Source organism: Hirundo rustica, chromosome 22 (genome assembly GCF_015227805.2).
Source record: "Hirundo rustica isolate bHirRus1 chromosome 22, bHirRus1.pri.v3, whole genome shotgun sequence".
In the NCBI taxonomy this organism is placed as follows: Eukaryota; Metazoa; Chordata; class Aves; order Passeriformes; family Hirundinidae; genus Hirundo; species Hirundo rustica.
In genome coordinates this window covers 5,667,312-5,682,002 of record NC_053471.1, presented here as the reverse complement: position 1 = coordinate 5,682,002, position 14,691 = coordinate 5,667,312, and the positions used below count along the sequence as shown (strand labels likewise).

The 14,691-nt window shown below is 54.2% G+C and overlaps 1 protein-coding gene across 1 annotated transcript in view; it reads left to right on the top strand.

Annotated features, from left to right (window-relative positions):
- The window catches only part of VWA1 (von Willebrand factor A domain containing 1), a 15,087-nt gene extending 1,388 nt beyond the window's left edge, over positions 1 to 13,699 (top strand). Inside the window, exons 2-6 of the mRNA XM_040084876.1 lie at positions 1,161 to 1,724; positions 7,643 to 7,921; positions 8,352 to 8,624; positions 10,392 to 10,661; positions 12,049 to 13,699. Of these exons, the coding sequence (XP_039940810.1) occupies positions 1,161 to 1,724; positions 7,643 to 7,921; positions 8,352 to 8,624; positions 10,392 to 10,661; positions 12,049 to 12,089 (1,427 nt within the window). The 3' untranslated portion in view covers positions 12,090 to 13,699. The remainder of the gene's footprint in view (positions 1 to 1,160; positions 1,725 to 7,642; positions 7,922 to 8,351; positions 8,625 to 10,391; positions 10,662 to 12,048) is intronic.
- Positions 13,700 to 14,691: the final 992 nt, after the last annotated feature.

Below are 14,691 nucleotides of genomic sequence, written 5' to 3'. Positions count from 1 at the left end.
TTTATTCTCCTTAAGGGGCAAACACAGAACAGCTTACCTGTGAACCAGGTTTGTAAACGTTTGTTTTCTTGTGCTGCCTTGCTTAGCTGTAGAAGCAAAGGGCTTTTGTGAGAACACACAAACCACCCTGCCGTTCCCGTGCAGGTCGCTGTGGCAGCAGTGGGGTTTCTGCTCCCTCGGGGTGAATTCCCAGTTCCATCCCCGGTGCTTGTGCACATGACCCCGCTGTTTTCTGCTGCGGGAACGTCCTTTGGCCATTGATCCCTGCCCTGCCGGGGCCAGACGCTTTTCCAGCTGCTTGTTGCAACATTTTGGGAAGCGAGGGACCCTTCCCAGAGCGGTGAGGAGCAGAGAGGAAGGACAACCCGCGCTGCCGAGATCTCTCCCTGCGTCCTGCCAGCCAAACCAGTGGCTTGAGCTCCTTCCAGCAGAGCGGAGAGCTCGGAGCTGTGGTTTGCTGTGAGCAGCCAGCAGCACGACCCAAAGCCCTGCTGGGACGCTGCTGGCAGTTCTGGGATCCAGTGGCAGGGACCCGCGGGGTCACAGTCCAGCCCCGCTGGCTGGTGTGTGATTCCCGGCCTTTGCTTTGGTTCCCCGCCCGGCTCTGAGCTCCGGGGCGCCACGGGGCAGCGTCTGTGGCACGGGCTGAGCTGTGCTGGGTCACACGGAGCTGGCTGGGACCCAGCTGGGCTGCAGGTCCCTCCAGCCTGGGCACAGAATCCGGGAATGGCTGGGGTGGACCTCAAATCCCATCCCCTGCCATGGCAGGGACACCTTCCACTGTCCCAGGCTGCTCCAAGCCTCGTCCAACCTTGGACACTTCCAGGGATCCTGGGGCAGCCACAGCCTCTCTGGGCACCCTCAGAATTTCTTGCCAGTTTCCCATCTAAGCCTCCTCCCTGTCAGTCCGAAACCATCTCCCCTCGCCCTGTCACTCCGTGCCCTCATAAATCATCACTCCCAGGTCACTTGAACCCTCTCCATCTCCGAATGCTCTGCCTGATCTCTCCTGTTGTTCCAGGAGATCCGTCGTGCCTCTGCCGTCCCAGCCAGCACCTCTCCCTGCATCCCGGGGTTTGCCCCAAGATCACCCAGCTTTCCCAGCAGCTTTGGGGTTCGCACCCCTCCGCTAACGCCGCTCCTTCTCTCCGCCCTGCCAGGTCCCCAGCCATCCATCTCCAACTCGGAGGGGGACCTCCTGTTCCTGCTGGACAGCTCTGCCAGCGTCTCCCACTACGAGTTCTCCAAGGTCAAGGAATTCATGTGGGACCTCCTGCGCCCTTTCACCTTCGGCCCCAGGGACGTCCAGACCGGCATCATCCACATCAGCACCACGCCCACCATGGAGTTCCCCTTCGACCGGTACCCGAGCAGCGGCGCCCTGCGAAAAGCCATCGGCGCCACGCGGCAGCTCATGGGCGACACCAACACGGGCCAAGCGCTGGCCTTCGCCAAGGAAAAGCTCTTCAGCGGCGAGGCCGGCGCCCGGCCCGACGTGCCCAAGGTGCTGGTGTGGGTGACGGACGGCTTCTCCACGGACGACATCTCCGAGCCCATGCGGCTGCTCAAGGACCTGGGCGTCACCGTGTTCATCGTCAGCACCGGCCGCGGGAACTTCCTGGAGCTGTCGGCGGCCGCCAGCCAGCCCTCGGAAAAACACCTGCACTTCGTGGACGTGGATGACCTGCCCATCATCACCCAGGAGCTCCGGGCCGGGATCCTAGGTGGGTCTGGGGGCACGGGGGGTCGGAGGCAGGGCTCGGGGCGGGTTGGTGCTCGGCTCGGCGGGGTGTGGGCAGTTACAGATTTTTTCTTTTCTTTTCTGTTCGAGTCGGGATTAAACGCTCGGGAGATGGTGTTTGGTGTTGGGGCTCAGATGTTTGGTAATTCTCATCTGTTACAGTCTCACAGGCTGTGAGTTCTGGATAACAAAGGGAAAAACGGCTCTGGCTCTGTCTCTCTACAAGGCCTTTTAAGCACAAACTGTCCAATTATGAAATGACACCTAAATTATTGTTACTTTTAACCCAGTAACCCAATAACCAACCACCCCTGGCCCACAACGAGGATTTTTCTACCCAATTACAAAATCCCACCCAAACCCATGGAGAAGAAGGTGAAAAAGAAGGACTCAGCCTCTGCCCTAAATCCTCCACCTTGCTTTATATCTATTACTATATTCTAAACCCTTAAACTCTGTGTTTTCCACCCTGTGCTGTCACACACTCCTGTTTAACTCCACACCCACAATCCCAGCGCTGTCACTCCATTTTGGGAGCATTTTCCACGGCCTCAGGTCAATGCAGTGTTCGCCTGGCAGCACAGAAAGTTTAAAGCTCTCAGTGCCCAGGGTTCCACCAGGCAGTGTCTCATTGTTGGGGTGGACATGACACATGGAGTGACACAGTAAAATCTCCAGAAAGTTCTTTATTACGGCCCCACACTGTCTTTTATACCGTTTTTACAAACCTCGTGGGCAACTTTTAATTGGTTAACAGCTTTCTTGTTAATTACTCTGTCAGTTAGTAAAAGATATTCCACTTGCCCATCAAATCTCTCTATTCTCGGCTTGTTTACGTGTTTCCTTTACTGATTCTCGTGGCACAAACCCTTTGTTATTAGAGGTGCCTTTGTTTTTCACCCTCAGAACAGTTTGTTGTGTTAAAGGAACTTCTCATTCTCAGAACAGCTTCATATGAGAAATTACAAATTCCTTGTTAGCCGCACTAGAAAGAAATGTCAGGCCAGTTGTGGATCCTTCTACAGCAGTGGGAGAATCCCCCAAATCTCAGCAGACCCAAAAGCTCTGCCCTGGCAACCTGCAGGGGTTTGCCCACCGTGTCACACTATAAACCAAGGCTTCTGGGAGGGCTGGGACAAATATATTCCCCTTGGAAAAATTCCCTTCGGTGAGATGGACTTGTGCTTGTGAGGAGTTCAGCTGGGAACGAGGAACTCGGGCAGCAAAACATCTTGAATTCCTTAAAACCCCACAAGTCTTTGCAATGAGTCATGCAGGTCAGGCATCTGCACAAGCCAGGCAGAGCGGGGAAATGCCCCCACCTGCACAGGCTGTTAACCAAAGGTTTCCCAAACAGGAACGATTTCACCTCAGCAAGAGGCTGCTGATGGGGGCACAAAGTGCCCAAGCCCCTTCAGTGGATTTTCACACTCAGGGTGATTTTTATTTTTTTTTTTTTCCTCCCCCTCAAACATTGTCTGTCTCTGTGCCAGCTGAAGGAGGAGCACAAACGTGTTTAACATATCCAAAATGGGATGCGTGCCCCTGGCAAGGATTTGGTCCTTGATCAGCTCCCTCCAGCTCTTGTCTGGGATAGATCTGACTCCCCAAACACACCACCAAGGGCTGAGACCCCCAGCTCCTGCAGTTGTTCTTTTACAAAATCCTAAACACACCACCAAGGGCTGAGACCTCCAAATTCTGCAGTTCTCTTACAAAGTCCTAAACACACCACCAAGGGCTGAGACCTCCAAATCCTGCAGTTCTCTTACAAAGTCCTAAACACACCACCAAGGGCTGAGACCCCCAGCTCCTGCAGTTCTCTTACAAAGTCCTAAACACACCACCAAGGGCTGAGACCCCCAGCTCCTGCAGTTCTCTTACAAAATCCTAAACACACCACCAAGGGCTGAGACCCCCAGCTCCTGCAGTTCTCTTACAAAATCCTAAACACACCACCAAGGGCTGAGACCCCCAGCTCCTGCAGTTGTTCTCTTACAAAATACAACTAAGGACGGTGCCTGCTGTCAGCACTGAGGCTATAGGGCAGGAATGGTTTTTATTCCATGAAGCCCCTGCCCTAACACGTTCCACACCTGCCAGATCCATGCCTGCCTTGGCCGGTGCAGGCTGTGTGAGAACAGCCCAGCCCTGCCTCGCTGGGCTCAGCGAGTGCCACCCCTCTGCTCCCATGGGGTTGTGGTGGCTCCTGGGAGAGGGATTGGGCAGCAGATCGGAGTTTTCACCACCCCAGGCTTTTAGAGCATCCAGGAAAGGCTCCTGAGGAGATGAAGTTCCATGATCTGGGCCTCAGGACGGGCTTTGGAAGGCGAAGGCTCTGCCATCTGCCCCCGGGGTCTGTCTCAGCCTCCCAGATGTCTCTGGATTTGTTTGGAATGCTGAGGGAGTCGCTGTGACTTTGCAGACTTGCCACAGATTGTTCTGGAGGTTCTTTCTCCGTTGGAATTCCTGATTTTATTCCTTATTTGACTTCTGCTGTGGAGAGGTGGGCTGGAGCTGGTGTCCCAGTAACCCTTTGCACAGAATCCTCTGTGTGTAGCAATTCCTTCCTGATTCCAATCACCATCATTCCAAAAATCACTCTCAGGGGCTGTGATCTCCCCCAAACACCCAGCTCTCTCCCATGGGCAGCACCAACAGCCCTCCCCCTGTCCCAGGCACCCCACAGACCTCCAGGTATTTTGTTTCAGCGCTTATTTATTTTCTGGTGCGTCCTGAATCCAGGTTATACAGACAGAGCGTTCCCAAAAAATCAGAAACCCGCAGCACAGGGGATCATAAAACCTGCAGGGGTCACAGCTGCTGCGCCTGAGGGCAGAATCCTGTGCATCCAGCAGGTGTGAAACCTGCCAGGCTGGGGTTCTGATGGAAGGTGAGATTCCCACAGGAACCCAGGGGTCGCAAAGTGCCAGGCATTGGTCACATCACCTGATTTCGCCTTAATAAAGGCACTTAAATTCACCTTTACAAAGGCACTCAAGCCCCCTGCTCCCTTCCTGGAGGAGGCAGCTCCCCTCCTGGGCTAGCAGGGACAGCCAGGATCCTCGGCAGGCAGGAACGGCGCCTTTCCAACCCTGGAATGGCCCAGATTGGTTTAATTAGCACTGCTCTCTTATCTTCATCTCCTGCTACTGTGGGAAAAAAAAACCCAAAAAAAACCCACCACTGAACAGTGGAGGCTTTTGCAGAGGCACAGACAAGCTTTGTCCGGAGCTGCTCTCCAGGAGCGGGGTGTGTTCCCTGCCTGCTCCCCGGCCATCCCAGCCCCGGGGTCCCTGCCCGGCTGCTGCTGCCTCGGGTGGGCTGAGGAGCCTCAGTGCCCACTCCTGAGACGTGCTGGGCGCGGAGCAGCGCCAGGGCTGCGGTGCCCCTGCGGGTGTGTCCTTGGCACAGGGAGCAGCCTGGCCGGGGCACAGCTGGCTGCTGGCAGGCACCTCCGCCCTTCCCAGCGGCGAGGGAAGGCTCTCGGGCTGTGGAGGAGCTCAGGCTCCTGCTGGCGCACCTCAGATGCGCCCAGAAACGTGGGATTTGGTGCTCCAGGCATTCCTCCGTGGTGACACCGGCTCCTGTGCCTGCAGCCGCTTGCTCAGTGCTCAGCCCGCTCGAGCTGGGGCTGCTGGCTCGTCCCAGCCCTTGGCACCGTGTTCTGAGCCCGGGTTTGCAGGCCCCGAGCACAGCCACGAGTGCTCAATCCTGACCCAAACTGCTCCCGGGGCACTCCTGCTGCAGCGAAGGCTCTGGGGGTCTCACCTGGCACTGAGCCCGAGCAGGTGGGCACAGGGAGTGACCTCAGACCCTGAAAGTCCACCCTGGAGATGGACAAGTGTCGTCCCCACTCCCAGAATCAGAACTTTTCCCCACCCATGTCGAAAAATAGAAATAGACCCAGGACACAGGAGTGAGGGATTTGTCCCAAATCCCAGCTGCAGCTTCTCAGACCCAGATCAGCACAGGTTCTCTTGCCTGGCTGCATTTCTCAGCCTCACCACGAATCCAGCAGCATTCCTGCAAGTCTGATCCTGATCCCTCCAGAGCTCACAGGGTGCCAACAAACTCTGGCTGCCGGGTGGTGTTTGGAGTCCCCAAGGGGGAAAGTGTGTCACCAGCTGCCTGAGTGTCACTAGGCTGGCACTGCCGCGGTCCAGCACAGGAGATTAACTTGCTGCTTCCCCCTGGGGCTGGGAAACGCACTGTGGACATTTCATTTCTGTGGTTTATTGCCCTCTTTAAGTGCTGAAGGCATCTGGGGTCTGGCAACAGGGGCAGAGCTGTTTGCTGTGGGCTCCCTGTGCTTTGATCTGCCCCCTTTCTTCGCAGTGCCCCTGCCTCCAAGCTCACTTATTTCCATTCCCTGAGCTTTTGGCAGGAATTTTGGCAGGGCTTGAGGCCTTTCCTGCGCTCCCTGTTCCTTCGTGGCTTGGCCCCTGGTGTTTGTGGGGCTCACAGAAGGGTGCAGTGCCCCAGGACTCCCGATCCTGCCTCCCAGCCCCGGGTGGGTGGGACGGGATGGGGTGGGATGGGATGGGACGGGATGGGATGGGATGGGCAGCCACGGAGCAGGGAAATGTTCCTGCCTGCCTGGGAGAGCCAGGGAACAGCTCAGAGGAAAAGCTGAGGCTGTTTTATTCGGTACGGGGAAGTTGGCAGGGCCTCGGAGCAGCTCGGAGGAGGAGAGCTGATCCTCTCCCGGCTACAGGACGAGTCTGGGAGTGCAGAGCAACCTCATCTTGCAGGTTTGGGGGGAATTTTGCGCCTCCCTTTACCTCTGTGCAATGGGGAGCCAGTGAGAACTACCTAGAGTGCTCTGGGGGTGTTTGAGCACGAGCTGGAAGATCCTTTTGTAAGGATTTAGGAGCAGTTCAAGGCTCAGGGTGCTCTTAAAAATCCTTTAAAAACAGAAGGGCACCTCCATGTCCTCCTACGCCACTTCCCCGGAGCTACAAACAAAGCCCTGTGTGTTCCTGCCCCTCTGGAAGAGCAGAGAACAGTGGAATTCTGCCCAAAATGGGCTCGGGAAGCCACGCATGTCAGAAGGGTCAAGTGGCAGAGGGAGCTGGGGGAGCAGCCCAGCATCACCAGAGGTATTTGTGCCCGGCATTGGGGGTCTGGAACACAAAGGTAGCGCGGGGCTCGAGGAGAAGCCTCTGTGCAGGGGCAGGGAGAGGTGAGGTGGCACAAGAGGGCTCTGAGTGCTGAATGTCAGCGAACAAGGGAGCTCTGTGAAGGGAGTGACCTCAGCTGGGGTGAGTCCAGCTGGCTCAGCAGGGCTGGGCAGGCCCCAGTAGCTGCCCCTTCTTCCTGGCCACTGGCAGGGAGCAGGGAGAAAATGAGTTCTCCCCACTCTGGGCTGCCCCACGTGCGGGAATTGACGTAGAAATCACATACAAACGTACGGGAATTCACGTGTCAAAGTAAAAAGCGTGGGAATCGTTGGTATCGTCGAGCTCTATTGGCACAAGCGTGGTGTGCATCATGTTGTGGTTTAAAATCCCAAACTATAAAGCCATTGAACTTTAAGTTGCAGTTGGCCACAAAGAAGAAAACAGCCCCTGTCTTCCTGTCCTTAGGGAGGAATGTAGAAGAGAATTTTAAAGAGAATTGAGATTCAAATTTGCAGAGCTGGACGCAAACAAAACAATTTAGCGCTTGATATTTGGTTGGCACCAGAACAAATTTGGGAGGGAAAAAAAAAAAAAAAAAAAGAAAGAATGTTATAAAAGATTTGGAACTGAAGAATGCAAAGGGTTTGGTGATTTCCACCCCTCGGTGACTCCAGGTCTCAGTGCCAGCTGCGTGTCCCACCCAGAAGCGAGGGCTGGGGCTGCAGGTGCTCCGTGCTCTGGGGGTCGATGTCAGCAGTGATTTCTGCCCCTCCTGCAGATGCCATCCAGGCCAACCGGCTCCACGCCACAGACGTCACCTCCAGCAGCTTCCGCCTGACGTGGCCCAAGCTGCTGTCCCAGGAAACCGGCTACTACAGCCTGGAATACGGCCCGAGAGCGCAGCCGGCGAGGAAGAGCACGCGGCAGGTGTCTGGGGCTCACACCAGCCTCGTGCTCAGCGACCTGGCACCAGAAACCACCTACGAGGTGGCTCTGATCCCTGAATCCAACGTGCACTACTTCCCCCCGCAGACCACCAGCGTGACGACGCTGGCAGGTAAAACGGGCACGGCTTGGGCACGAGGAGACGATCCCTGCCTCCTGCCTGAGGCTGGAGGATGCTGGAATGAGCTGAGGGAGGTCTCTGTTCGAGAGGGAGGGAGAGGGGAAGAACTCGGAGCAGGAATCAGCCTCTCTGTGCAGGAAAGAGCTCAGATTTCTGCTGGGGAGCAGCCTGCAGAAAAGGTGGGCAGGGTGGCAAAGTCAAGGTGGACTCGTACACAATATTAGTTTTCTGCATGCAAGAACAGTTCTGGCTGAGTTGTTCTGCCCAGGTAGGGAAACCTTTTTGTTTGGGCTGAGCTGCGTGATGAGTACCAACCTCTGCTTGCTGGGCTGATTTTAATTCCACCCCCTTGAGGCCCAGCACTGTGCAGGTCAGTTGCTCTCATTAAATCCTCATCCACATCTCTTTCCGCTGCTTCCAGAGGAAATCAGCCCAGTTCAGGTCCTGATCTCGGAGTCTGGGCCTCACAGCTTCCACGTGAGCTGGGCTCCTGTGCTGGACAGCGTGGCCACCTACCAGGTCCTGTACGGGCCCCTCCCAGGGAACTCGGTGAAGGTGCTGCAGGTGGATGGGAGGCACAACAGCACCGTGGTGGAGCACCTGGCCCCCAACAGCACCTACCTGGTGACAGTGACCGCCATCTACAGATCCGGGAAGGAGAAATCCCTGTCGGCCAAGGCCTGCACCCAGGAAGGTGAGCGAGGGGAAGGGGCAGCACCAGGAGCGCCTGGGGTGTCCCCTGAGGGTCACCTGCCTCCAGGTGAGGCCAGAGGGGTCAGTGGGTCCAGTCCCTGGGCTGGGATACAGGGCAGAGCTGTGTGAGTGGTGGAATACGGGAGCCAAGACTCCGTTATCTTCATGCAGGGAAAGCCAATTCTTTATTTTCACAACTCATTTTATGCAATTTTTACAGACCTCATGTGCAGCTTTAATTCATTCATGGCTTTCTTGCCAATTACTGTACTGGTCAGTAACAGATATTCTACTTGTCCATCAAATCTCTCTATTCTTGGATTGTTTACATGTTTTCTTTACTTATTCTCATGGGACAAATCCCTTTGTTACTGCAGATGCATTTCTCTTTTAACCCAGTAACAGGTTGTTGTGCTTAATGAATTCTCATACCAAGATCGTTTTCACACGGGAACTCGCAAATCACTTAGAAGTGCCAGGCTAACTCTGGCAACTCAGCAGAGCAGGGCTGATTTTGTGAGCCCTTTCTTTTGTAATTCCTTTACCTGCCACGACACACGAGCAGCTCTGGATGTGGCATTAGAACATTGCAGGCGTGTAAGGGCTGGAAGAGAATCACACACACGGTGAGAGCTGTTAACAGGGCATGGTTCAGCTGCCAGGGTCCCTGCAGAGCCAGGACTCTCCCTAAAGAAGGAAGAAAAGCGCTTTTCCCTCCTGACTACTCTGTGCCCGTTCCTTGGGCACCAGAGGGCTGGAACTTGATGAAGTGAAGAAGTTAATGAGCAGGAATCCATGAGGATATTGCAGGAGGCAAAGTCTGGCTCTTATCAGGACTCAAGGGTGAGGAGCTGAGGGTGTGGGAGGTGACTGCCCAGTGTGTGACAGCGTGAAAAAAAAGGATTTTATGCTGGTACCAGGGCAAAGTTAAGGACTAATTAGTCCGAGCTCCTTCAGTGGGGAGATAGAGAGTGATTTTATCTCTCCACCTGTGGGAAATAGAAAAAGCAGAAAGCTCCCACAGCAGTGCAGATGTAGGCCTAGAGTTAAAAAGATACGAGAATGAGGACATGGAACAGTAAGGCTGTGTTCTTGTGCTGCCTGGAGCTAGGCCTTAGCAAGTGGAAAAATATGTTAAGCAAGATAATAGAAAAGTTTAATAACGAGGCTCTGTGCTTTGTTTATAGAAGAGTATAAACAGTGCCTGAGTAGCAAGAAATATGAAACGAGCACCCATTGTTAGATATAAGGTGTGTGTGTAGTTTTAATGAAGGGTTTATTCAAATGTCCATAAGCTGTTAACAACTTGCTATTGGTTAGAGAACTTTTAAAAGGCTGAGGGAGCTGGGGTTGTTCAGCCTGGAGAAAAGGAGACTCAGAGGTCACCTCCTCACCCTCCACAGCTCCCTGGAAGGTGCCTGTGCTCACCTGGGGTCTCTTTCTCCAGGCAGTGCTGACAGAACAAGAGGGAAACTTAGGCTGGATACCAGGGAAAAGTGTTTCCCAGAAAGGGTGCTCAAGCCCTGGGATGATCTGCCGGGGGAGGTGGTGCAGTCACCACCCCTGGATGTGTTCAAAGCCTGGATGTGGCACTGGGTGCCGGGGTTTGTTTGAGGTGTTGGGGCTGGGCTGGACTCGATGATCCTGGAGGTCTCTTCCAACCCGGCGATTCTGTGAATTCCGTGAATTCTATGAATTCCGTGACTTCCCCTCGGGAGCAGGGCACCGCAGGGACCCCTGTGCAGTAACACCCGTCCTCTCTCCGCAGAGAGCTCCAGGGTGAGGCACCTCCGCTTCGAGGACGCGGGTCCCAACAGCCTGAAAGCGTCCTGGGACTCGGCGGACGGGGCCGTGCTGGGGTACCGGGTGCGCTGCCGGCGGCACAGCGGCCCCTCCTCGGTGCTCAGCGTGTCCGCCGAGGTGCGCAGCGTGCTGCTCACCGACCTGCCCCCGGGCACCGCCGGCAAGGTGTGTGTGCAGCCCGTGTACGGCAGCCGGCCCGGCAGGAGGCTCTGCCGCACCCTGCGCAGGCAGCCAGGTGAGCTGGGATCACCGGGATCCTCAGCCAGGTGAGCTGGGATCATCCGGGCAGGGGAGATGGGATCATCCGGGCAGGGGAGATGGGATCAGCAGTGAGGTGAGATGGGATCGTCCGAGCAGGGGAGATGATGGGATCCTCAGCCAGGTGAGCTGGGATCATCGGGATCCTCAGCCAGGTGAGCTGGGATCATCGGGATCCTCAGCCAGGTGAGCTGGGATCATCGGGATCCTCAGCCAGGTGAGCTGGGATCATCGGGATCCTCAGCCAGGTGAGCTGGGATCACCGGGATCCTCAGCCAGGTGGGCTGGGATCATCCGGGCAGGTGAGATGGGATCCTCAGCCAGGTGTGCCCAGGGTCACAGAGGAGACCCCGTGATGCCTTGGGAAGGCTGACCTGGAACAGCCACTGAACAGAGCTGGAGAATAAAGTGGATATTTATTGAAAGGCCTTTAAAGATACACCTTGGGCAGGACAAGAGCCTGGCCAGGGCTACACCCAAGGTGGACCCAAAATGGTCACAAAATGGTCATAAAATGGGCACAAAAATGGACCCAAACTGGCTGGCCAGTCATGAGGTCTCACACTTTTATAAGTTTTGCTCTATTTGCACATTGCGGTTTAATTGTCCAATTCCAGCTCCAGGCTGTGAGGTCTCATCCTTCTTGTTTCTCCCTCCAGCCACCGTTGTTTGTGCTTTTGGGCCTGAGAGTTGTCCTCGGTGTCCATCAGGCACAGGATTTGTTCTGTGCCCTGCTGTGTGCAGAGCTGAGTGACGCTGAGTGTGAGCTCAGAGCTGCACCCTGGGCAGCACAGAACATGGAATACAGCAAAAATAAAACTTCAGGCATCACCCAGGGCTGGGATGTTGTGCGCTCATCACCGGCCTTGCTTCCCGCAGGGACTGACCGAAGTTGGGCTCTTTCCCCCGTTTCTAGGAGGAAGACTCCTCCTAGTGGAGTTTATTGAAGTCAGGAGAGAAAAGCGTCCAGTGGAGACGGTGCTGGAGCTACTTTGGTGTAACAGGGGGTGGGAACACTGCTAAAAGCTGGCAGGGGCATTGGATGTGCTGTTTAAAAGTCATTGGAAGCCTTGCTTGCCCTTCCCTTTCCAACGTAGCAGGGGACAGGTAACAATCAAAGCCAGTTTAATAAGTAAAGGCACAACACTTCTTTCTTCCTCCTGCTGCCCAGAAGCCACTTTCTGTCACGGGCATTAAAGGATCCCTGACAGGATGGAGTAAAACAGAAGCTACTCAACAAAACCCCCCTTTCCCCAGCAAGGGGCTGGAGTGAGAGTAAAAATGCCCTCAGGGCTGAGATCTGTGGCTCAGATGTGGAGAACGGGTGGCTAAAGCTGACATTTCTATTGCTCGTGTTCTTCCAGCTACTGAGGCCCAAGGATACAGGCACAGACAGAGAGCGTGACAGCCTGGAGCCAGCTGATTCCCCGCAGAGCAAGGGATCTTGCTTGGACAAGGACTTGGACAAAAAAGGAGGAGTCAGGGGAGGAGAACACCTCACCTCCCAGCCTGCGCTGTCCCTTGAGGTGTCCTGCGTGTCCAGCCCAAAGCTTGTCCCCAGCCAAGTTCTCCCAGAGCTTAAAGGCTTGGCCTGGCAGGATGGAAGAACCAATCTGACTAAAAGATGCCAAATCTGTTCTCACCTCATAAAAACACGCCTGACAAATTACAAACAGGAGGCCAGGTGGTGGATCCTCACTATTGCTTGCTTGCTGCCTGCTCTCTATTTATTAAAGGTCGATCCAGATTTATTTTTGCAGCTTATGAGCGCACTCAGGGCTGGACTGTTCGGTGCCCTGGCCGTTCACCCAGGGAAAGATTCCACGTGGCCAAATCCGTTCCTGCTGCCAACAGCCAGGGAACCTGGAGTGTGAGAGAGCAGGAAACCCAAAATCCTGGGAATGTGCTTCCCCAGCAGGTCCCTCCAGGGCTCTCAACCCTCAGCTGAGCTCAAGGAGCAGCTGAGAGTCCAGAAAAGCCAGACAAGACCACCGAAAGCACTTATTTTTGTTTCTGTGGGCCTGCCTGGGTCATCACCACTGCATTGCTCTGGCATTCCTGCCAACCCCTTTTCACCAAATGGGAGTCCTGCTGTCCTCGCGGAGATTAATTAGCCGGTCCTGTGGTTAATTACAGGCAATAAGTCTCCAGCACTCTGCACTCTGAACACACAGAGCACATCTCTGGTGTCTTGTCCTTGTCCTGGGCTTCCACCCGGTGCTAAGCTTGAGCTACGCTTAAAAATCAGGGGTTTTAAGGGAGAAGAGTAAATCTGATTCTTTCCCTTTGGTGCCAGGCTTGAACTCGCTGTCACTAAGCCACTGTGGAAAGGGGAGCTGCAAAAAAAAAAAAAAAAAAAAAAGGCAAATTAATTATAAATACCTAGTGACCAAGCAAATGGTTTCAAAGTTCAGGGCTTAGGGCTGTAAAGGAATGTAGATACTTCTCTGCTAAACCCCAGCATGAGTGGGAACACCCTCCCTCAGTAACTCTTGCTCTGTTTTAAGTTTATTGCTTATTTGTCCTACATGTGGAACCTGTTTCTGAAGCCGTGCTGTTTGTTGGAGAGCCCCACGCAGCCTCACAAACCCTTCTTAAAAACGGCTTAAAACTGCTCCTCTCGGAGCTGAGAGGAACTTTTATCCCTGACTTTGTCTCCTGAGAGCTGAATCCTTCATCTGCACGTTTCTGGAGCGTTTTCCTGGGGCTGCCTCGTTCAGGAGAGGGGGAAGGAAGGGAGGTGAGTCATTCATTAACTCTGTAAAGAGATTTTCACATGATTTGTGTCCTCCTTCGGAATGTGCCTTTGTGACTGATTAATCTCAGCGCTGAAGGGGGGCCAAAGCCCCTGGAACTGCTCATGCAATAAGATGATTTTGTTTGTTCTCGCTGTAGGACAGAAATTAAGTTTGCACAACTCCCTGCATAGTTTATTAATACATTAACGTGTCATCCCCCCCTTCAGTTGTAACACACCCTTTTGGAAGACAATTAAATATAAATACAAGAGCTGCTGAATGGTTCCTTTGTGCTCGATGGCAAATCTGTGAATTGAGGGGTTTGTTCCTGGGGTTGAAAAGCTGGCATTCACGGAACCATAAAGGTTGGGAAAAGCTTCTGAGATCATCACATTAAATCATCATAATTTTAAAGGACTGGGAAGTGCGTGTTCTACCCACTGTGCCCACACAGCCTGCTTTACACAAAACTTTATCCCCATCCCTCAAAAAAAAAAGCGTTGGAAATGTAAAAATAGAAATGGGTTTTTCTTGTAACGCCTCAGTTCCAATAAGAATCGTTTCACAAGGAGAGTCCCTGAAATCTTGGCAGAACTGGTAAGTATTTGTGAACGACACCGGGTGGAACAGCACAGCTGTGCTCAGGCACAGGGTGGGATTGTTGGGGTGTCCTGTGGGGGACCAGGAGCTGGACTCTGATCCTCCTGCGTCCCTTCCAGCTCAGGATATTCCACATTTCCGTCATTCTAAGCGTGCATTTGGGAAGAAACATGAACATTTAGAGAAATAACAATAATAAAGTTCTGAGAAGGTGTCCCCAGCCTGCTGCTGAGGGCTGGGCATGGTCCAGGTGTGTTCTACGTTTTTTACACCATTTCGGGCTGCAGAATTCCGCGTGTTTCTGACTGCCACAGCGCTTCCCTTCTCTAAAGCCTTTCCTATCACCTTTCCCCCTCCAAGCAGTTGGATAAGGAGACGATTTCCATGGAAAATCCTGCTCTTTATCCCAGATAACCACAGCGACAGGTTTCTCCCCTTCTCGCTCCCCTTTTCTGCTTTCCCGTCCTCTCTGCCATTCCAAGGAGCCGATTATCGGGGGAAACCCGGGATAACCCCAGGCCCGAGCCGATTTCCAGGGAAACCCGGGATAACCCCAGGCCCGAGCCGATTTCCAGGGAAACCCGGGATAACCCCAGGCCCGAGCCGATTTCCAGGGAAACCCGGGATAACTCGGGACAACTCACGGCCCTTAGCAACGCCCCGCACTCC